Source organism: Anser anser, assembly GCF_964211835.1.
Source record: "Anser anser genome assembly, chromosome: 12".
Taxonomy (NCBI): domain Eukaryota; kingdom Metazoa; phylum Chordata; class Aves; order Anseriformes; family Anatidae; genus Anser; species Anser anser.
Window position 1 is genome coordinate 20,272,858 of NC_139733.1, and position 23,422 is coordinate 20,296,279.

The window sequence follows — 23,422 nt, forward strand, 5'->3', positions numbered from 1 at the left end:
TCCCCGGGCTCTGTGCGAGAGGTCTCTAAAAGGGGCACTGGAAACAATAACACTCCCCACCTGGAAAGGAAAGGCAGTGTCAGCCTGCTCGGCAGCCCGGCAGCTGCTGATGTGAAATTCTTCCTCTGCTGATAGGGGGAAAATGGCTGTGTCAGGTCATAACCAAAATCTTACTTCGGTTTAAGTGTGCGAGGTGAGAAAGCTTCCCCTGGCACCTGTTAAAATGTGCCTGGCGTTGCTCTGCTTTACTGAACCTATCGGCCTTTCAGAGCTAATCGCTGATGTCTGCAGGGAGCTGCTGCCACAAACATCTGTGGACCAAGAAAACTCCTAGTTCCATCTTTCTCAATCCGACTTCCCTCGTGTCCTCTGCAGCTGTCCTTTGACAAAACAATAGATCGATTCAGACTCACCCCAAAAGGAGAGAGCAGGAGTAAAAATTACATTGCTCCCAGGTTTACCAAAGCAGGAAGACTGCTCGGCTTCTTGCAGGTTTGCAGCACGTAGGACGTATCTCCTGGCCTCCTGCGCTTGTGCTGTTGAGGCTCCCGAGTGATCGAGGCAAAGATAAATGTGTTTGGGAATGAAAGGTTTTAGCCCGCTCCGTGTAAATTCCTATACAATGTTATCATCAGGGAAGCCAAAGAGCCAGACAAAGAGCAGTGAAATGTAACCGTTGTCTCTGGAAAATATTCAGAGTAAAATTAAACTTCAGCTGACAGATTTTTAACTTCTTCGTTGTTTAAAGTTTTTCACTTACACTAAGCTAAACTCCTGTAAACTAATCTGTGGTCGTGCTGGCTTTGAGTTGGGTACTCCATAGGAATCCATAGCCGTGCAGTCAGATTCTCTGACTTTGACAATCTCTTTTCATGTTTAAAATCCTCATAGACAAGGAAGAAGTTAACAAGAAGTTAAGTGCTGAACAATGCTCCTGAAGTAAACTATTTAAGGGTGACTAAGTAAGGAAATATTTCACCCAGAAGTAAATATTAAATTTAATTTCACTGAAGATGTTTTTAAATCTTATAAGGAGGATGAGAATTACATTATCTCAAATTGTATGCAATGCACTGAAGGATCTGTCTATTCTTTGTAGCTAACTTCCACATTTTATCCGGGTAAAATACTTTCTAAGTAAATTGAGTTCCCAAAAGAACTACAAAAATCTTCTTGCCTTCTGCTTTCTTTAAACAAAAAAAAGAGCCACCTCCTGGGATGCACACATTTTTTTCTTGTTCTTCCTTACATGCTTACTATATAATTATCTCTTTTAATTTTAAAATAAAGGCATTAAAGCAACACCTGAATATATATAGCTTTTATCACAAGATTGTTAGGAATGTTAAACGTATCAGCTCTATGGAATCTTTAAGTTTATTTTCTAAATAATATAATATTTAATCTGAATAGCATTACAGTGGAAGCCCACAGGATGTGGAATGGATTTAGCCACTTTTAGTCTAAGTGACTCCTCCTTTAGCTTTATATCTTCTTACATGTAAAGTTAAGAACCCAACTACTAACAATGCAATTATATTACTCTATTGTCCCTCTAATTTTCTGCTAAGTATTACCTATTTGTTTGTTGCTGGTGTTCAGCTTTTGTATTCTTTAGAATTTCAGTTTAACAAACTCTCAGCGTTCTCAGAGTAGGTGGTCTGTAACATTAAACCATCAAACAATTAGTTTTATGCTTTCCTTTCTAATTCCAGCCCCAGCTTTCTTTTCACAAGCAATGGTAGGAAATCCTCTGTCTGACATAGTAAAGGATAAAGGAAAACAAAAATCAGGCTCACTTGTGATTTAAGACACACTTAGTCCTTTTAATGCTCTAAATGTTACATTTTCTAAAATGTAACAGTAATCCCAAGGCTATTCAGACAACAAAATGGCTCTGACAACAGCTATAAGGGTTTTCCCAACAAAGTAACTTTAGAACTGATCTAGAGTTTGTCTAATCTGTACATCCAACCAAAAGGAGACTTTTATCTGTGGAGCTGAACCATAAGCTTTTACATAATAAACCTAGTTATTGTGACACACAGAAAACCACCACCACCACCTGAGTTTTCTTCTTTCTCAGAAGAAAAGCCATTTTAAACAACTCAAACACTCAACAATATACAAGGTATGATGTCTCTAAATCACAAAAAGTAGTGGTAGAAGTCCAAGTGTTTGTCAAGTTGTCATTTCAGGTTCCAATCCTGTATCTACTCCAGAATTAATGGTAAAAACTCTAAAGCAAGGAATAGAAGATGAGTGTACTGTAACAAATGCTGTGAACATGGAAAAAATTTTCTTTACAAACTGAAAGCCAGTACTGCATTTTTACTGTAAATATGTAGGTAACAAAAACATCAGTATGTGGTGGTTCACTATCTTGTCAGAAATTTAAGTTCTCTGGAGAATAAAAGCAGTTAGGAATCTGCTAGCTAAGCTAGATGTTACTAACTAAAGGAAGCAAAACTCAAGCAGTTTATAATAATTGGGTGGTTATGAAGGAGTTAAGTAACAATTTGCTTTATAAATTCTTCCTCAAGTATCATAAATACCATAATTTGGATTCTTGAATGACTAGCTAAGGTTTTACATAACAAAAGGAAATGTAAGATGAATTTGTCTCCTGTATCAGTGGATATGCCATTTGTTGATTGTTTTCATATGCTTGTAGACTCTGACACTCCTGAGTACTAAGACCCCATTTTTTCTTATTCAAATGTATATGCTTAATTTTAAGCAGATGAGTAGTCCCTTTGGCTTTAGTAAAGCAAATTCCATACTTAAAGTTAAGCATTCCCATACATGTTCAGTTTTTCTGCAGTAGACAGCTTATGGCAATGCTCATTTTTATCCCAGTGGATTCCTATTCACTTACAGATTGTACTATAGGCTTGCACTGAACTTACAGTAACAGAATGAAGACTTCTAAATTTCTATCATCTGATTAGGACAGATGTAGCCAAACGTGGCCATCAATTCCTGTAAACTCACTATTGCAAGTGGGCATAACCTCTTCATTATGGATCTCCGCTTGGTCCAAAACCTCCCTCAGTGGAATCTTCGTCACTGACTTCAGCTGGCCACGACTCCTGCCCTAGAGGAGATCAAATTCACTGGGCAATACGCTTGTACTTTCAAGCCAGGATTTGTCTTTTGATTTTTGTCAGCTTTTAAAAATACTGTCCTACTATCTTTGGGCTAATTAAAGACAATTCCCTTTGGGAAAGGACTTGCATGGTTTGAAATGTTGTGACTTAAAAGTTAACTTACCAGGTACTGCATCAACAATGGATATAAACAAAGGCATTTATTGTTTTAGCATCTGTTTGATGGTGTAAGTGTATAGTTATTCCCATAGTACTACTTTCCCTGCAAAAGATGCACTTCATCTGATTGCCTGAGAATATGAATGACTAAGTATGATTATTAGTTCGGTGGCAGAAAGCAGTCGAGACCTTTCCCAAGACCTCCATTTACAGCCTTAATTTGCATTCGCCTACAAGGATAAGTAAATCCTACCATGGTTTATCGCTTCATTGACAGCTCACTTTAATTAAGCAGCCATGATAATTGCATTTCTTCCTGAAACTACAGGAAAACACTTTCTAAGTAGTTAAAAGCTTTTGGGCTTATGTTTTTTTCAAAGCTTTTTTAAAGGAGGGGAATTAAAGGGTTGCAATCGGACGCAAGCAGAATGGGCCAGACTCTGCAATCTTTGTTCATATGGAACAGAACCTCGGGGTATGGAATAAACCAATAGTAAAGAAATTATTTTTAGAGAGAACCTCAGGGTATGGAATAAAGCAATAGTAAAGAAATTACATTTAGAGTCAACTATTATTCAGGGCAAAGGGACAGAATTAGGGATACATGTATCATCTTGGCCCTTACTGTGGGGTTTTGGTTCCTTTGTTCTATAAAGCTATTCACAATATAACTCATTATGCAAAAAGAAGCATAAAGCCTCATCAAAAGACCAGTGCTGGCTAAGAGCAAGTCACGCCAACACAGAAGACTGTCAGGGATGCTGCTTTTCCTGATTTCTTGGCTTATGCATGAAATTCATTTCATCCCAACAGAAACTTCCCAGCGTCTCCATGAGCCTCCCAGCCCCCCAAACTTCCCTATTTCTGCATGAGATACGTTACTAAAATGCTTCTCATAAATCTAAGGAATTCGGGTATCTAACTGCAGCAGAGAGTCTGTGGAAAAGAAGCTGGGGAAACTGTAGCTGAAATGCACAGCATCGGCCCAGTGAAAGTAGCCTCTAATAGTCTATAAAACGTGGAGACTTGCTAGGCCTGACAGGGGGCTAACGTATTATCTATCACTCTCTGACACCCCTGCTCATTCCTATGTTTATTACTTGCTTCAAGTCAGCAGCTCTGAAAGTCTGCAGAAGTCTTCTGCAATGTGAAATCCATACGGAGGGCAAACAAACTTGCTTTTTACTGAATGCGACGCAAAGCGAGAGAATATTTTAATTACCAGCAGGGGGTAAAACTGGCTAAAACTGAAAGAAAAGGTTCCAGTTGCTAGAGAAAGGTTTGTGATAGAAACAGCAATTCCCCTGCCGCAGAGGAAACCGCCTAAAAAACAAGAGAAAAGAGGGAGGCCAAAATGAAGGAAAAACAATGAAAGGTTATATTAAAAAAAAAAGGCATTGGTATGTACTGGCTCCTTCAGATACAGGAAGGAATCAGAGCTGGCTGTGTGAACTTTTAGATTAAAAGAAGAGTTGCTAGCAGGACATTTATCAACTGTAACTGCATCTGAAGACTGCTTGTTGCTTTGTTCCAAATTATTTGATGCTTACCACTGCTAAGGAAATGCTTTTAGAAGCTAGCTGTTCTGGCACCTTTCATAACGCAGACGCAAGAACTTTTACTACGAAACAAGAGCTAGGGATTCTTGACAAACTAGCAAGAAAAGGAAAGTCCTACTGGCAGAGAAAAAGGGAAAACGCACAAGTAAAAACTGAATTTGTAATTTTCATTGCAAGCCTGTGGTTCAGGCAACTGCTTCAGCTCAAGTAGGGAAAGGGATCTAAGTGGTGCAAGGCAGTGACGGTGCCCTTGTGAAGTGCAGGTCCCAAGGCTCCCTTGCATGAGAACTTGCCCATTATTTTTAGCAACATCTCATATTCTGTGACATTACCATCGCCTTGCTTTAGCTTGTTCACATTTGGGATGAACTAAGCTTTGAAGAGTTTGCAGTCTTTTCAAAGAACACTGAATGATTTAATCCTTTCTAACTATAGACACAAGATCTCCTTAACGCTTGCAATATATGAATGTTAGCCTTAATTCTGAATGCACTAAAGGAGAGACAAATATGCAGTTGGTGAGGTCTCCTCATAAAACAAAGACTTCTTTCTTTGTGAGAAATCTGCATCAGGAAAAGCACTGTACAGGAAAGGGGGGTTATTTCTTCTTAGGTTTTGGCAAATGATTACAAACATCTATGCCCAGTATAGGCTTAGAGGCCTCCATAGGTCCATCAGGTATTTCTTTATAAAGAAGTAAAGCACCTAAACGTTTGTGAGAGAATCCTGGTGTCAGGAAGTTCTTGTTCGGTGTGACCGAACTGCACTGATGTGCCTGCCCTGCGCCCAGCGGGGTCAGCAGAAAGTCCCATCGTGGAGGAACGGAGCAAAGTCGTGCCCTTCACCACACTTACCCATCACCCAGCAGGTTAGCCCACATCCTCGCGCGGAGCAGCACGCCGCCTGCTTTCGGATCAGTTCCCCCTTTTACGCTCCGCAGCAGTCTGCATAAGCAGTGCCATGCTGCTGCACTAACTCAGCATTTAATTTTTTTTCCCTTTTTGCTAGAGGGAAAACCAATTAGCCAGAAAACAATGGTCCATTTCCACATGCCACACAGGAAGAGTAATTTAAACTTCCAACTGTTCTGTATTTGTGGATCAGGTCAAATACTCTGGGATTTCCAGCGAATTAAATGGGACCCGGACTGAGCCAACAGTCTGTTCAGTTTACATCTGTTATGGCCACAGGAGTCTCTTCTGAGCCTTTTCTTTCTGTTATCTTCTTGTCAAACCACAGTGTATCTCCATCCAAAAGCAGACTCTCAGAAATACCGCTAGCCCTAAATAGCCACAATTTCTGCAACAAAATATTTCTTTGAATGACTTCAGGCTGACATTAGCTTTCCACCATGACATGCCTTGTTACTGATGAACAGTAATAGTTTGAGTAGCAAAAAAAATTAAATAAACCACCCTATTTATTCATGAGCTTAACTCAAGAAAGCTCTGCCTAGGGCTCGTTGCTATTTACGGCCACATTTGAGTCTTAAAAAGAGAAGACTGTTAAAGGAAAACAGAAAAAGATTTTTGTTTAGAAATCAAGTTAGAGAAATATACTTCACAGAGAACACTGCAAGGGAGGGGATCAGATGATCTCTTTGTGTGCTTCTTTAGAAGGAAAAAAGTTATGCAATTCCAAGCAGTCATGTGGTATGGCAGCTGCTAAAGTTACTGCTAATTTTTATTAGAGCTGGCCAGAGCCAGAGAAAGGTCTGCTTTATAAGCAAGACCTTTTAAGAAATAAACTAAGTCTTCCTGGGCTGGGAAGCCTGCAGAACTGAGAGAGATGAAAAAAAGCATTAAATTCTTTTTTTAAATGATTTAGGAAATATTTTCGCTCTCCCTTCCTGTTGCTGGTTTCTTTCTCATGTTCATCCAATCAATCAAACATAATGTTTACTAGTTTTCAGCTCAAATTCCTGCTCAACGCCATGGCCCAGAGGGACTATTCATAGGTACGTGTTCTTGCTTTTATCCTCCCGAGGAGGGAGGTGACCCTGCTCTGAGCATGGGGCTTGGACTGGATGAGCTGCAGAGGTCCTCTCCAGCCTCAGCCATTCCCTGCTCCTGGGAGGTGAGATTTCACTGTGTTAAACTTGAAGACGGGGTTTCAAAATTACCCATATCCCTGTGATATTTTATAGGGCTGAGTTCGTGTGGGTCACCTCTTTGGCAATCTGTGCGTGAACTGAATGGGAACGTGGGCCAGACTTGATGACCAGAGCTTTTACTTGCTGTCAGTGTTGCACACTTGTCCAAAAGTTATTGGGATTTTGGCAGAAAGAAAAAAAAATAGACTAGAGACAAGTGCTTCCAGATAATTTTCATTACAATAAAAAGACCAGTCATGCCCCAGTTTAAACAGGATAAATTTTGTACTGCTAGTAAATGAATCATAAGTAAACTGTGGATAATACACTGGGGTTCTGGATGCTCACTAAAAACCTTACAAGTCCTGTAGTTGCACTTTGTAGTGAAATATAAAACAGTAAAATTATACTATTTTAAATAACAAAACATCATGTGAAAAGCAGTCAACAATGTTGTAATTAGTAACACAATGCTGATAAGTTGTCATCTCTTAGTGTTTAAAGCACAGAACTGCAGTTACTTGTGAACAGTTTTACATTTTTCATGGTGTAAAGGATGAGTAAAGGGAACAAAACTAAAACCATACCTCATATTGGAAGATGTTTTGTTTACTATCAAGCAGTAAAAATAGTATTTAAACACTACAAATGCCATTGTTCAGAAGCAACTTTGCACTGTATTTGTTACCAGAACAGATTCCAGGATTTTATTTCAATTTCCATATTGTACATGTGGGGGGAAAAAGAGGAAATGTGATACTGTGAAAAACAGACAAGTGAGGCTTGCAGGCGAGACAGGCAGGTTTGCATGAAGCAATCTTGTTCTGGAGAAAAATCCCCCCACCAGTACAAACTGGGTTAGAGCTGCAGGATCAGCAGCTCTAGATTCAGGATCTCGGGAAGATCTGGTCACCCTCACACGTACTGCTTTATTCATGTTTGCTGGACAAATTCCATTGTTCTTTTAATTTCAAATGAATAGTTATACAAATTTTACTTGAGTGCATTTTTGAGTAGCAATGGTCTGAGCTTGCTTTTTTTCTAGTTAATTTGCTCTCACTTTGTGTCTATCTTTTAGTACAACTGACATGGTAATGTACTACATATGTCCTAAATTAGGGATGATTGCATCTGATTGCTCAATTATTGTGATATGAACAAAATGTGTGAAAATAGTTGATAGGACGTTCTGTGTGTTTTCTCTAAAAAGGCTCAGAGCATTCAGAAATCTAAAAATAAAATGTAACAGTTAATCACAACGGTTTGGCTTCAAATGTGGAAAACCGAGCAGGAGATGATTTGAAATGCAAAAAATTGTACCACATGTGAAAAGATTAAATTGTCTCATTGTTACATGTTCTATGTGCATTCTTCTAAAAGAGTTGCTGGAGTCTGACATGCTGCTGTGTGCTTAGTTAAAGAGAATACGAAATGGCTATATTTCACTTCGAAAGGGTGATGGTTCATAAGGCCAAAATCTGGATCTCTCAAGTTGTATTTTCTCCTCGGTGCACGTGTCCTGGCCCAACGTGGGCATGCAGCAGCACCATGGCTCCTGCGGCCCACGAGGTGACACTCCAGGCTCGTCTCCACATGAGATGTTATCAGGGTGAAACCACCCCAAGCGTGGATTTGTTTACTGGGAAATGGGAAATACAACTGGGGGAGAATGGAGGAGCTGCTTGGCGAGCCTTGTGATCTGCGATACGCGAGTCGCCCATGCGAGTCTGGAGGTGTGAAAGGCCTGGGAGTTATCAGAGCTCTTCGCATTTCCTTTCTGAGTCCCGATCCTTGCAATACTGAGCAAGTTGATAACCAGAACAAAAAAATTTTAGGGCATGGGGCAGGTGCTGTACAATCTTGGCCTTATGCTGTTTGGTTTTTAAAGTGTTATGAAAAGCTACCATAGTGCTTGTGTTTGTATCAAAGGCAGAAAGGGGCATGGATGCTGTAATCCCGTTAATTTAAAGTGTGACACGGGGGGGTCTATTCCTGAGCTTAGGGAGCTTTTTTGGATAATTTAAGGTTAGGGTCAGCATGCTGTGGGCTTCTAGTGACAGGAAGGCAATAAAATGGTGGGCATAGCTGAGGGGAACGTGCAGGACCTTTTCAGAGGTTACAACATGAAATGTGCTTAGAACTGTAGCTCTGCTTCAGTGAAGAGATAGGGCCCAGAGGTCCCTAAGACTAGAAACAGTTGTTTATTTCTTTGTAGCACTTCAGATTTTCATCCCATCCAATGGATTTCTCTTTTTTTGTTGTCTGGGCGGAGTACAGCAGTTCAGTATTTAGTGTAAATGTCTGTTACACCTCTTCAGTTCCCTCTGTTTGCTGTCTGGCTCATCCCCCTGCTTCCCCACCTCCCTGCCACAGCTCAGGCTGGAGCGCTGGTGTGGAATCAGGCAAATGCATTTGAGATGAAAAAATGCAGTGATAACCAAGACCTTCTGTTTTCATTTACATTTTCCTCTTAAGGTTATTATTACTGCCTTTTAGCAGTGACCAAGCTGCAAGACCTGTTTTAGCACAGACGTAATGCCGCTTCGTGATACCATTAACAGATACGGACAAAGGACTTGGAAAATCTTCCAGGAGTACGATCTCCAAAAAAAAGCTGGCTTTGCTACAGCTGCACTCACTGCCCCGTTGTGTTCCCTCTCCACAAATTCTCCAGTGTTCTTGCATGTCCTGGCAGGAACACGAACATTCAATTTTAAGTTGCTGTCTGAAAACGTTTTCTTCCAGAAAATTAATTACCAAGTAAGTGTATGTATCTGCATAGTAAACCTTGGTTGGGGAGCTGAACTCTGCCATTCACAATGATGAAGAAAATTCAGTTTAACCTCTCTGCCTATCACAGTTCAGCTAATGCGTGCAGTATGATTTCTGTAAGTAGCTATATAGGCATAGGTTTACCATATTAAAGCTAGTGTGATTTTAAAAATTGCTCACCAGCAAATGAGAAATTGAAGGCCATGTTCAGTTAACAATTTTATTTACTGATTATTTGTGGAAGTCTCCTGTGAGCAGTGATGAGTTGAGCTGGGCATACTGCTTAGGGATAACTGCATGCTAGCAAGAAAGCTGGGCTGGCAACACAGAATCGGTCCAGAGACTCAACCACATGGAAAAACTAGACCCCATCACATACCGGCAGACCACATGAACTGTTTCTCCATTTACTCCATTTCAAAGCAGCAGATCTTTCTTAGCATCTATATTTCACCGACACGGAAACGTACGCCACGCTCCTGTGAGTGCTCCTCTCGTTGCCCTTCCTGCCTGGCTGATGTGCTTTCTCTGTGCAAACTCGGCTTTTCGGAGGCTATGCCATTAATTCAGAAACCATGCATGGTTTGCCAAAAGCCACCTCATGTGAGCAGAAAGTGGCTCTGCTAAAGCAGCCTATATGCTACAGGGCAAACGGAGAACCCAGAGCAAATTGTAAACTTTAATTACTAGTATACAGTAGAACATTTGCTAAAAAGTTTCATTGTTCCTATGCGTAACCTGTGAAGAAATGCACGTAATAGAAAAGCAGCCTATAACTTGTAGCAAATGAGCGTGCATTGGGGAAAATCAATCAAATGCACTAAGACATGTTCTCAACTCCTAAACTAATGATCCTTCCTGTGAGCAGCATGAAACAGGGGGCAAGTCCCAGGTGGCATAAATCCTGGAGGTTTCAGTGCGGCTATGACAGTTTATACTACCTCAACAGTACCCTAATTGTACTTAAAACGTTTTAAGGTGGCAAGCAGTCAGCATTTCAAAAGTCTCCTTCTTTCTAAACAGTCCTGAAGCTAAACAAACAAGTTTACTAGTTAGTGAGAAGAGAATGCCATATTTAATTTACAATCTTTCGGAGCTGATGTGCTTAAAAATAAAAACTCTGGAAATCTAATTTTGTCTTAAGAAATGCCAGGCAGCTGCGTAGAGGAGTCATTCATGTCTGGGACTTGAACCAACTTCTGTTATAAGAGGAAATTAGGACCATTTTGTTACCCTGACAAAAATGTAATCTGTGAGAACAGTAATTCCTCTGCATTAAAATCAATAGTTTCAGCATGTTTTTAATACAGCGATTTGCTATGGAACATCTTAACAATAATTCAGTAAATTACTAGTAATGGATTAGATCAGCTGTTTGCTTTGAAGTGTGTAAGTCAGAGCAGTGCATGAAAAACCTGCAGTCAGATCAGAGAACATCTCATAACATCATTACTTCTTTGCTTCTACAGTAATTGTGAAAGACCTGGAAACGGACATAGGTATGAAGCATTGGTTTACATAAAGCAATAATGAACAGACTGAGATCCGAGTCTTTAACCCTGACCTGACAAGAGCTTCTCAAGATATCTTCCTGTATACCTCAGATTACTCATTTGCAAAATAAGGATAATATACAACAGCAAAGGGAAATAATTGAATGGTTAACAGCCATAATGCATTCTTCATAGTCCTACGTAAACACTAAATATCTTTATCTAACAGATTTAGTAAAATGAAGTACAAGGGAAAAAGACTTTATTTCTGTTGCGTGCTTTGCAGGCTGAGTAGCACGAACCATGCATCATTCATCTTGATGATGTATGTCATTTCGCAGTAGGAACACACCTCACAGTGGCACTGCTTATGTTACTGATATACAAAGGGCCAAAAAAAATGCTTTTACTGAAAATTCAAGACAATTCTTAAACTTGATTTACTTCTTTGCATTTAACCTTTTAAAAGGTATAAAGCAGAAAATCCAAACCCGTGTTAGAGTGGGAGAATGTTTAAAAACTATCTCTGACATAATTCAAAGTTTATCTCAGTATCAATTTGTCAGGGGGATAGAATTTGCAAGCAGCATTTGCTATCAGCTATGAACAGCACCATGCATCTCAATTTTATACTGCCTAATCCTGTTAAGTAGTAAGAAATGTTTTGACATTTGTGAAAATGAAAAACAATGCTCTTATTTTATACATGCTCCAAAACACATCTACTGTAAGATCTATGATAGAGAAACATTTTCAAAAGGAAATCAAATTTACATTTTACTGCATTTTATGTTCACTGTCATGGATTCTGGAATTAATTTTGGAGATGTTATGCTCAGCAGCTTATACTACAGCAACAGTTCTTTGTGAAAGGGTCTATTTAAAATCACGCTGGTGATACTTACAACCCTAATAATAAATGAGCAAGTCACATATGTCCCTGACAGCCAAACTCTGTTCTAGATAGTTACGTTATCTATCTTTACCATCTTTCATGCTTCTCAAAGCAAATGTGACCCACTAGTATGCTTTAATCTCTATGCTGAATTCCATCTGAGTCCACAGCTACACCTATATCTGTAAATGAGTCTGGCAATTCAACTGAAAAATCAAACTTGGGTTAAAAAGTTTCCTTTTGGAAAGGCAATAAAAACATATGCCTCTAGAAGGACATTATCACTGGATATCACCTAATTTTCATCTAGAAAATTTACCGGATATTTCAATTATCTAATATAATTAATAGTACGATAAAGCTGATTTAGATGCCATGGTGCAGGAGCTATCCTCTTTTTTCCTTACCTGGACAAGAGTTAAAGTGCATTAAATACAAATTGCACAGAGTACAGAATGAAACAGTTCTTCTCAGGTCCTGATGTCCCCAGTGCACATATTTTTAGGGCTTTGTAAGATCCCAGTTAGAACACGCAGAGAATACTCCACAGGGGGAACCAGAACACATCAGCTGGGCACCATGCAGAGATTTTCTTTGAGATGACATTCCTAATCCAAACTCATGCTCTCAAGGTCAACAATTCAGTAATAATTTTGCTAATTTTTCATCAGCATTTTGCAGATATTTAAAGGTGAGAAGAGTGCACATGAAAATGCATTTGTGGCAGCACAACAAGAGTTGTCAACACAGAGGTTCCTGCACAAGGCTTCTTGCTACTCTTGGTGTGTGATAAACAGGACAGATTCCCCTTGTGTCTTTATTCTGGAGTCTTCTCTTACATTAAAATGTAACTACGAATTGAGGGAAAGAGCCTGCACAAATGCTACTCATAAAGGCATCACAGCATGAAATCCCACCCTGCCTGCTTTCTTCTGAGTTCTTCTCGGGTTCCTAGTGGCCGTACAGCACAGCGGTATTTAGCTGCTTAGCCTGCCCTGTGCTACCACTGCCAAATGCTGAACTTGTGGAAAAATGGAGCAAAGAAAAGCAGTAAGGAGGGAGGTCTCTCGTAAGAGAGCAGATGCTGTAGAGCCCGTGGAGGTCAGCCATCCCTGTTCTCCCCCGCCAAATCCTACCGACAAAATGCTGCACGCCTGCAGTTGCAGCCCGAGTTACAGTGCTCACGCTCAAGCAGACTGAGCTGAGCTTGCATAAAGATACCAAGACATCTCCTAACTTTGGGGTGTTTTATTTTTTCCAAAGTTTTGTTTTCCATGGTCGTTTCATTTGTGTGACCAAACACTGCTTCAGAAGCAGATGTCAGCTTTTCAAATACGCTTTAGGGAAGTGTATGCCTATGGGAAAATTTTCAGTTCAAACAAAATTGCGTAGTTCTCACAAAATTGTCCAGACCTTTTCAGAATTGTTATATCATATATATAGTCTAAGCAACCCTGGATCATTTCACAGCTCAGCTTCTTATCTTTTTATAGTTCTGCTACTGTGGCTCCACTCTTTTCCATATGAAGAAACTTAATTAATATTTTATATCCTTACTAAATTGTGAATACAATTTACCATAACAGTACAGAAAATAGCAAATACACATTGTCTCCTGCCAACAGAAAATCCTTAACAGCTGTTTATTGCTCATTTGCAAAACATAAGAGCAATGGAATTCCATTACTTAGAGAAACTGGCTGTTCCATGATATCCTTGGCAACAAACACCGCACTTATCTTTTTGAACAATAGACTCTCAAAGTTTCTCCAGCCTACAAAAATAAGGCAGTGAAGAATACTTTTCCTAACTGTAAAATGCTAAACAATGGAAACTGACTCACAATCAGCTGCGTTTCATGAAAACGAACCTTTCCTTCTCTCTCAAAAAAAGAAGTTTACTCGCTGCAAATTACGACAAACATTTCAAGCAACCATCTCTTTCACAGAAAGGACTTTTTATTGAGGTCAAGACTTTGGCAAAACGAGAAGAAATTCAGACTGCAATCTGAATAACAGAAGGACTTACAAACAACATTATGGGAGTTACTCGGACAGGTTTACGATAAACCCTAGGGAAACTTCAGAGTAGATTTTTTTCTGACTGTTCAAAACATTATCCTTGGTCTTAGAAACCAAGATAAATAAAATCATGGTTTACGCTACAGCTATTTCACATATGGTTTTAACTAAATAACTTACAAGTTTCCAATAGCTTTAAAAAGAAATATCTATGGCATACCAGATAGATGCTAGCTCCTCAGAAAGTCAGGACATGCACATGCCATCCATAATCTGGTTTCTATATTTAGGTAAGGACTATACCTAAAGCCATAAAGGTCAGCACTGAGTCAAGTCAAGCATATTTTAACAGACATGTCTTCTAGACGGTGTTTACCACGGCACATTTCTCCCAAACCCACACTAAAACATCATGCCATTTGAAGCCCTGACACGGAACTCATACTATTAAAAGAGACTGGACAGCGTATTCACATACCTCAATAATCCTGTCATGAATTTGCAGCCCTCCTTCCTTAGCAGCAGGCCCTGTGTCGACTATTTTCGATACAAAAATTCCTTCGCTGGATGAACCGTCTTGATTGTCCTTTAGGGAGGAAAAGAAAAATATAACATCATACCTTGAACTAACTCTCATTTTCCCTCAGCTAAAACTTGTCTGTGTCATAACAGTGTATGCAATTTAGAAGAAATATTCTTAGGGATGTCTTAATATGGGGTTCTTTGTGCTAATGAGAACACCTGATACTCCCATTCTGAAAAACTGTACAACCAGGAATGGACTTTCATTAGGTTCATTAGCTGCATGGTAATCATTTTACTCTGACTTAGGCCAGCTCAGTAGTAACTGTCATTATAATTATTCTTAATGTAAAATCCAGTGAGACGGCAGCCTGCTTGCACATCAAACGTAAGGCAACGGTGCATTTTTATTTTTAGCTGCACGGCGCTTCCTCTGGAGGCTTACAAATAAAACTGTGGAAAACAACTTCTACCTAACAAGGGGTCTTCGTATTCTGCCTACTGCAAAATCAGCTTCTATCGGTGCAGAACCATGTCTCAGAAAAGTAATTGAGAAACGTTAACTATAAAGAATAACTTTCAAGTGAATTTACTAGGAATAAATCGTGATTAATGTCACATTTCCAAGAGGCCAAGAAGTACTTCTGAATACTTTCTAAATTACTAGGACAAGGTATAATCTACTCCTTGATCTAATTAAAGTCATATGCAGCAGCCCCAGCCAACAAGCATCAAGAAAAAATACATTAGCGAGTGTGTGGTGCAGGAAACATCTGCTGAAATCGTGGAATTCAAAAGTAGGTTGGTTAAGTTACATCCCTTCACCTGCACGGAGGGCTGCCTAATCTTGAGTAGAGAGGAGAGTAATGTTTTCCTAACGAACTGTAAAGGGCCCAAAGCTGCGGGTCCTGAACTTGTGCACTATCTTCAAAGCTGAATGGTCTGAGAAGGAGATAGCAAAGGGTTCCTTCCCCGTTTGGGGAGTTACACTCCACCTACGTTCGTGTTCCTAGCGGTGGCCACATGCAAGATTAAACGTGGTGTGAGTGAAGAGACAGTACAGACGTAACAGCCATCGTACACTTCCAATACAACCCTGACCATAAAATTTGCTCTGAAAGAATCCCAAGAGAACCAAATGCTTGTCAGCAGCATTTTTCCTCTAAGTGTTGACCTACGTGCTTTTCCCAACTGGAAAGGGCAAACATATTTTAACAATTAACATACCACGCATGGTCGGCCACCAATAATATTAAATCCAAGCGAGCCTGAGTCACGATGGAGGACAAGAGTCAGCGCTTTGGTTTCCTCGCCCTGCAAAGAACAGATAAACGTATTCAAAACATTTGTGCGCATCGGTGAGCAGGGCAGATAACACTTCCATCCAGGTCTGCTGGGTTGCTCTGTTACTTTCTTTTCCCATGAAGTTTGGAGAAACACCACATCTGCGGGAGCGCTCCAGCCTCCGCCGCGGTGCGCCTCTGCGAAAGCCGCCCTCCGAGATTTATGCGTATTTTTTATTGAGATCCACAGAGACACTTAACAGCAACAGAAGATATTTATATGCAATACTGTTCCTGCAACTACTTGACCCAGTCATACGTGATGTGTTATGTAAAATACTCCATGTTTCCAGTAGTCGGATTCTTGACTTTTCCAGTGCTTGAGGGTGTCTGAAGGACTGCATTTTTGTTGTTTCTCTCCAGTGCTAGCTGCAGTACATTGTTTGAAAAAGTATCAACTATGAACTGCTATACAACAGCAATTCTCTGGTGAGTTTTAGAAAACAGCTTTAAAGAAAACTGCTACAAATCCTGCAAAAGGCCTGCGATGCTAATGGCTATCCACAGTGCCTGCTGTGAAAAGATTCCTAATACATTTTTCTTTGGAAAAAAACCACTGGCGAATTTTAACACTAGCAAAACAGAAATCCTCCAGGACTGAAAATCATTATGGTAATTCCCTAAAAGATGAAATTCTGCAGTGAACAGTTCTCTGATTAGGCAAAAAATGCACCATGAACACAGACAGGACAGACAGGTAATACTGGAGCAGCTGTGCTCCGTTATCCTGGCCTACCCAAGCTTGCTCCTAACTGCACATTTGCTCATGTAAAGTACAACTTCTATAAAAACGTACACAACAATATCCTTTGTGACACTGTGATGCTACTCAGCTCTGTATGTCTCACTACGACAAAGTTTAGTGCATGCACTGTTGAATACAACTAAATCCTCACAATACGCTAATTTCAATCGCAATCAAGTGGCCATCATTCATAACACTACACTACAAAGCTATACAACAGTACGCCATTACAAAAGCCATTTGAATAAATCTTCGTTTTAGAAATAAGAATAGGATAGTCAGAACTGCATGTGGTACATCTCCAGATTTCTCTGAACATTCCCACTTCCAAGATTTTTTTCTTTCTTTTATGGAAAGGGTGAAAAAGTTACGAACACAAGAAAGTTTGAGGAAGTTATCTTACGAGTCTGGTTTTCATAACTGATTAATGACAAAAATTACAACAGTTACACTGTAATTTGATGCAGATGTTTCTAGTTTGTGCATTTTTCTTCTAACGTATCAATTTGAAGTTGCCAATCAAATACTAATGTCAATTAAACTCACAAAAAATGTCAAAGTGATCCTGGATTACTGAATTACTCTCAGATTTGGGGGTGATAACGAAGACCAGTTCCCTCCCGGTGTAAACCAGCAGAGCCCTGCTGACCGCATGCCCAAGGCTCCACCACGGGGCTGCTGCACCAGCGGCCTCCACCTGAAATTTTGGTTTGCAATTTTCTGGTCAGTTTGTGATCTTTTCTTTCCTGTAGGTCCCATAAGCAGACTTGGACCTGTTAAAGAGAAATAGGAATGCGTCCCAACCAATTTTATTTGAATTTGCCTACGCTCTCCACCAGGAAGAATCAGGTACCCAGAGGAGGGCTGGAAAATGATGTAAAGGCTATTGCCCTGCAAGTCTTCAAACCCAGACATCAGGCAGGATTTCAAGGAGCAGATTTCCAGTCCTGGGAGGCCACTTTCAGGGCCTGGTAATTCAGCATTTGAAGGACAAGGACATGCTAGTGTCACTGTTGGCTTCCCCTGTCATGCCTTTTTAAGAAGGCAAATCAATTAGAACAATCAAGAAACAATTACAACATTGCTCTCAAGACACTTCCATAATTAAAGCTGAATGCTTTCATTAAAGCTTCCTTACGTGGCTCTGATTTGATGGTGTACGCCTCACAGAACAAGCATTAAGGCAGGTAAGTTTGAACCAGTCAAAGGTTGTGGGAAAAACCCACCCTAATGCAGTGCCTTTCTGAAGCACTCCTGAGAAATGACCACGGGGGTTTTAAGAAACTTTCCAGTCAGTCCTGACAGGTCTGTGCGCTGTCTCCGTCCCCTCTGTGGCTGCAGAGCAGCGTTGCAGGGCACAGCCCCACATCACCACCCAGCGAGACCTCTGCCATCTGGGCTAACTCACCCAGGCACAGGGCAGGCGGCGGCGCGTCGCTCCAATGCTTGGGAACTTTTGCAGAGTCACCTCTCAGCCTCAGCAACGTCCTGGGCTCTGCCTTTCTTTTCTGCTCTGCCATTTCTGGCCTTCCAGTGCAGCCACCATCAAGCAGTGAGTAACTGGAGATGCCGCGGCCGGCCCCCAGCCCTGCCCCACGCCTGGCTCTGCAGCAAACCCGAGGGTTACCGGCACGGTGCGTTCCCGCAGCCGAGCAGGACTCCTACAAGTAATTCTTGAGATGAGTCTGCTTCCCAGCTGGGTAATGCGGTGCTAAAAGGCTGCCTTTTGCTTCCTCTATTGGAAGGCCGATTTGTTTGGTAATCGCGTGGCGAAGCCGCGCTGCCTGTTCCAGGAAGCACTCCAGCGCCTTGTTTATTGACCGAAGCCCAGCTGAGCCTGGTCGGGGACAGCCTGAGAAAAAATGCAATCTTGTTTTAAAGGGCTTCGTTTGGCTTTTACGCAACTAGAACTTGTGTCGCCACCTCCACGGAGGCATTAAACCTCGGGTCCTAAACACCAGATCGTGAACTAGTTCCCGGATCTGTCTGATGTATTTACTGGAAGTCTGTCCCTGCCTTTGGTCATCAGGAAAGCAGAAGGGCCTAAGACCAGACTTCCAAAGATCTTGCTTTGGCAGGCCTTGAAGCCTCTACTCGCCCTTTGTAGACTGACATCCGTACAGTTTAAAATGCCATCCTGAGAGCGGACATTGCCACGCACGGCCTTTACACCGCGCTGTGCCGTCTGCTCCCCCTGGGCTGGAACCAGCTCCATAAATTGGTTTTGATTCCCCCCTACTCACTTCTTCCCGAAGGACTTTGATGGCTGTGTACATAAAGGACCGACTAGATCAGCTTATCAATAGGTGTGAACAGTGGTATGTTTCAGCAAGGATTAAGCATTGTTTGAATAGCATGAGGTTTTTCTTGCTTATTTAGACTTTGATGTTTCAGGATTGACAGGGCTGATCAAAGGCAATACTAATTTTGAGAAAGACACACTGCCTTCCCTACCACTCCCTCCTCAAGCTTGCCTACAATAAGCCTCACCTCTCAACCAAGGAGTAAAGTTGCCCTCTAAATAAACCTTCAAACTCGTCTTTTGGAACAAGCACGGATCAGACATCCAGTAAATACACTGTAAAATTAAAGCATTCCCTCAGTGGCTAAGAAGATGGGGAAGAGTACATATGGAAAACACAACTGGAATCACTTAATGCAAATCTAGCTGTTTAATGGACTTACAAAATTGTGAGGTATTTTCAGATAACTCTGTGTGTATAAAATATATATTTTACGTGTGTCTTTATATAGCTGTGGCAGTGTTATAAACTCACTTCAGAAATGGGAGATGGAAGCACAGAAAAGCGAAGTGATTCATCTGGTCCCACAAAGGGAGTCTATGCTAAAACAAACCCAGACCAGGCTTTTCCAAAGTTGCTCAAAAACAGTTGCCCCAGCCAAAAGACCACAAGTTTGGGTCCTTCGCGATGGAAATGGCCTTACATCCATCACTATCACGTTTCCCCTGTACCTAAGCATTTAAACAGAACTGTAAGTGGGCACTTTGTCTGTTTTGACTAGGGTATACGCCCTCTGATTTATTCTAGACTGGCTCTACATCTGCAGCAACAAGCAACCACCCATCAGGTAGGTCAGAAGATCTTTCTTCTTTGCCTACAGAGAACCCAGAACATCCTACAGTGAGTTCTGGAATCATCACTTTTAGCCAACAAACTCAGTTCATTAGTGCCAGGTCTGTGTTTTACCAGGGAACAAACAATTACAGCTTATAACAGAACCTACGAAGTACGAATATTGATGACAGTAAAATAACGATAGCAATGGCGCTGCATGCTTTGAATAAGCAATCACTTCTGAAACTGAAATCTGTTATTCTGTATTACCATATGTGTAATCCAGGCATTGAGAGACCTAATCCTTAGGCAAGCACATAACGCCCCGCTGAGTGTTTATAATCTGCATCCTGCACTGCACAGCCTGTGCTAGCGCCTCTGAGAAAACAACCCCCGAGTAAAAACTTGGAAGCGAGCCACATCCCCAAATTGGTAAAGCATCCCCTGCGCTAGGTGATTACCGAAGGTCTTTTAAAAAACTCTCCGGTGCACAAAGATGCAAGTTTCCTGATTGTACTTCTTTGGGAGCTGGGCAGACTAAAGCTGTTGGTGTTGGAAAGCTGCCCGAAATGCTGTGAAAGACATGTAATTGATTGACCGCTAGACCACAAGGCTGTGGTGACATGACACCTTCCAGCTTTCTTCAGATCAGGCACTGCCTCAGAAAGCTGCATAACAGCCTTTTGTAACGCGGCTGGAAACCAACGCAGGCGTCTTGGGCAGCTGCGTCCATAAATCTGATAAAAAGTATGGCTGGAAACTATCTCCCCTGCACGCTTGCAACGTTTTGTAGGAGCGCCTTTCGTGCTAATAGCAGCTGACTACGCTTCATGGAGCTAAATAACGCAAAGGTTACCAACCCCAGCCACACAGCAATGACGGAGGGGCAGGGCACGAACAGAGGTATGCTGTTGGCATCAGGTCAGAGGTGAGGAGGGGGAGATGCAGGGGACGATTCCAGCAGTGGGACCGTGCAGAGGGCTGCGCTGCCACCCGCTAAGCCCTGGGGGCCGCAAGCTCTGCGGCTGCAGGGAAACAGGAGGCAGAGAACGGCCCTGAACCTTGACGGCAACGTATGTGAAGGCCCTGATCTTTTTTAGCAGCTTTACTGAGGCTTTTAGCTTGCATCACACGCAGAAGTCAGAACAGTACTGTCAGTATTGGGATACTTTCTGCTTGGAGCTAGCGAAACACGGTGGGTTGTGTGGCCCTGGATTTCTTTAAAGGAAAAAAAAAAGAGAGAAAACTGAAGTTTTGTTTCCATTACACAGCTTTTGGAGCCTCAGCGTTTCTCGAGGTGTGCCTACAGATGTCTGACAGTCTCAGGCAGTCTAATACTGCTGGGTCTGTGCTGGCACATTCCAGGTCACGGGGAGGACTCCGAATGTCTTCATTTAAAAGGGAACTGGCTTCCAGCGCTGCCCTCGCTGGGGAGCCTCGTCCCCGTCAGAGCTCGGGGCCGCGGCAGCTCTGCCTTTTGGTTCTGGCCACTTTATAAACAGTTTATTTCTGACCGCCTGAAATCAAGGTAGTTTTTCTCCTCCTAAACCGAGTAAAGAACCCAGTGGGGGTCTGGAAAAAACCCCAAGCCTCGCACCGCGACGTGGCTGCTCCGGAGCCTGAAACGGCTGGCGGGGGGCACGGGGGACCCCACAGGGGTGGCTCGGGGGACGTGGAGGCACAGCCTCAGCCGGCCGCCTCCCACCGCCCGGTGTGACCCCGGGGAGCCTCCTCACGGCGGCTCAGCCCCCTCCAGCCCCTCGAGACCCCCTGAGGGAGCGCGCGGCCCCGCGGGGAGGCTCCGCACCTCACCCCCCGGTGTCGCGACGGGGCGGGCGGGCTCCCCGACAGCACCCCCGTCACACACCCCCCCCCCGGGCTGTGCCCCCCTTACCTTGCCGGGCGACGCAGCGCGGGCGCGGGCCAGGGCGTCGAGGCGGGCGCTGTACTGCGTGAAGCGCTTCTGGTAGCGCAGCGCCGTCACCTGCAGCTCCAGCTGCGCCGCCGCCAGTCGCGACAGCAGCGACTGCTCCCGCTTGCCGGCGCGCAGCGCCTCCTTCTTCAGCGCCTTCTCCAGCGCCGCCGCCCGCGCCTGCAGCGCGGCGCCGTGGGCTCGCAGGGCCCGCAGGCAGCCGTGGCCGCCGGCCCGGCGCTCGCCGTGGGTGAGCACCAAGCCGCAGCCCTGCTCGCACAGCCCGGCCGGCCGCGCCTCGCAGCGCTCCCGCATGTGCGCCTCCACGTCGCGGAGGTTGAGCACCTGGCGGCAGCCGCGGTTGCGGCACTTGGCCGGCGAGAAGTCGCACGTCTCGGCGTGCTCGCCCAGCTGCTGCAGCGGCACCACCGCCTCGCAGCCCCGCGCGTGGTTGTCGCACTTGATGTCCAGCTTGAGGATGAGGCTCTTGAGGGGCAGGACGTGGTTGAGCTCCTTGGTGGAGATGCGCTGGCAGTTGACGGGGCAGCTGCCCTGCTGCACCACCCAGGGCAGCACGCAGCCGGCGCAGAACACATGGCCGCAGGGGGTGGTCAGCGGGTCCTCCAGGACCTTGTTGCACAGGTTGCACTTGAAGTCGGGGTCCACGTCCCCGCTGAAGCGATCCAGCTCGAACCCCATCCTCCTTCCGCTCCGCCGGGAAGCGAGCGAACGGCAGCAACGAGCAGACGTACGGGCGCGAGCCCGCCCGAAGTGGCCCGAGCGCGGGGACGAGACGCAAAACCCGCTGCGGCCGCCCGGGCAGCCCCGGCACAACTCCCGGACACGACGCCCGGCCCGCCGCCGCGCTGCCCCCGCCGCTCCCGGGCAGCGCCCGGCCCGGCCCCGCCGCTGCCGCCGCCGCGCTCCCGGCCGCCGCCTGCGCGCAGCCCCGCCCCGCAGGCCCCGCCCCCTCGAGGCCGCACCCACCCGAGCCCCGCCCCTCGGGGCCCCTCCCCGCCGAGCCCCTCCCACCGCCGAGCCCCCTCCCTCCGAGCCCCCCCCCCCCCCCGCAGCAGATCACCTCACGGCTTAGCTGCGCGCATCCTTAAGGGATTTTTGCCCTTTTTAAAAAGAATTATGGCAGAATCGGGGATTGCGCACGCACGTTGTTGGTTAGCTGCATCTGGACACCACGCGCAGCCCCTGGCCGTGGCGCTGCAGGCTGGTTAGCGCCTCTCACCGTGGGACTTGCCGGTTGTGGTGCCACATTTATCTGGTACAGGCGGTGCCCAGGCGTCCTCCGTGTGCTCCCCAAGCCTCAGGGACAAAACATTTGTGTTTGTGCCCCTCGCCGTGCCGCAGTGCCCTGTCCTCCACCCCTCACCAGGCCGCACGCCGCTCTCCTGGGCACCCACGCTCTGGCGGCCATAGCCAGGGCGCCCGTTACTCTCCATGAACACCTCATCTGAAATAAAGCCCCAGGCGACGCGGTCTGAGGGTGCACGGAGCGACCTGAGCGCTACCACCCATTCAGTAGGCGCTGTCCGTGGCCTCGTGTGATGGGGCAATCCAGCAGTGCAGTGGTTCCTGGAGGGGCTGCTCGGAGATATCTGCTCCGGGCTGGAGCCCCTTGTGACCACCATCACACCGCCTTCCTTACGTGAGCTTGTGAAGTGCCTCGTGCGCTCAGGGCCGTGCTGGAGTACATAGCAATGATAATAC

The 23,422-nt window shown here is 44.1% G+C and overlaps 1 protein-coding gene across 1 annotated transcript in view; it reads right to left on the bottom strand.

Moving 5' to 3' along the window:
• The window catches only part of PDZRN3 (PDZ domain containing ring finger 3), a 131,937-nt gene extending 109,301 nt beyond the window's left edge, over positions 1–22,636 (bottom strand). The window contains exons 1-3 of the mRNA XM_083795088.1: positions 21,683–22,636; positions 15,851–15,937; positions 14,580–14,687 (exon numbers count right to left, since the gene is read on the bottom strand). Coding sequence (XP_083651214.1) covers positions 14,580–14,687; positions 15,851–15,937; positions 21,683–22,399 — 912 coding nt within the window. The 5' untranslated portion in view covers positions 22,400–22,636. The remainder of the gene's footprint in view (positions 1–14,579; positions 14,688–15,850; positions 15,938–21,682) is intronic.
• Positions 22,637–23,422: the final 786 nt, after the last annotated feature.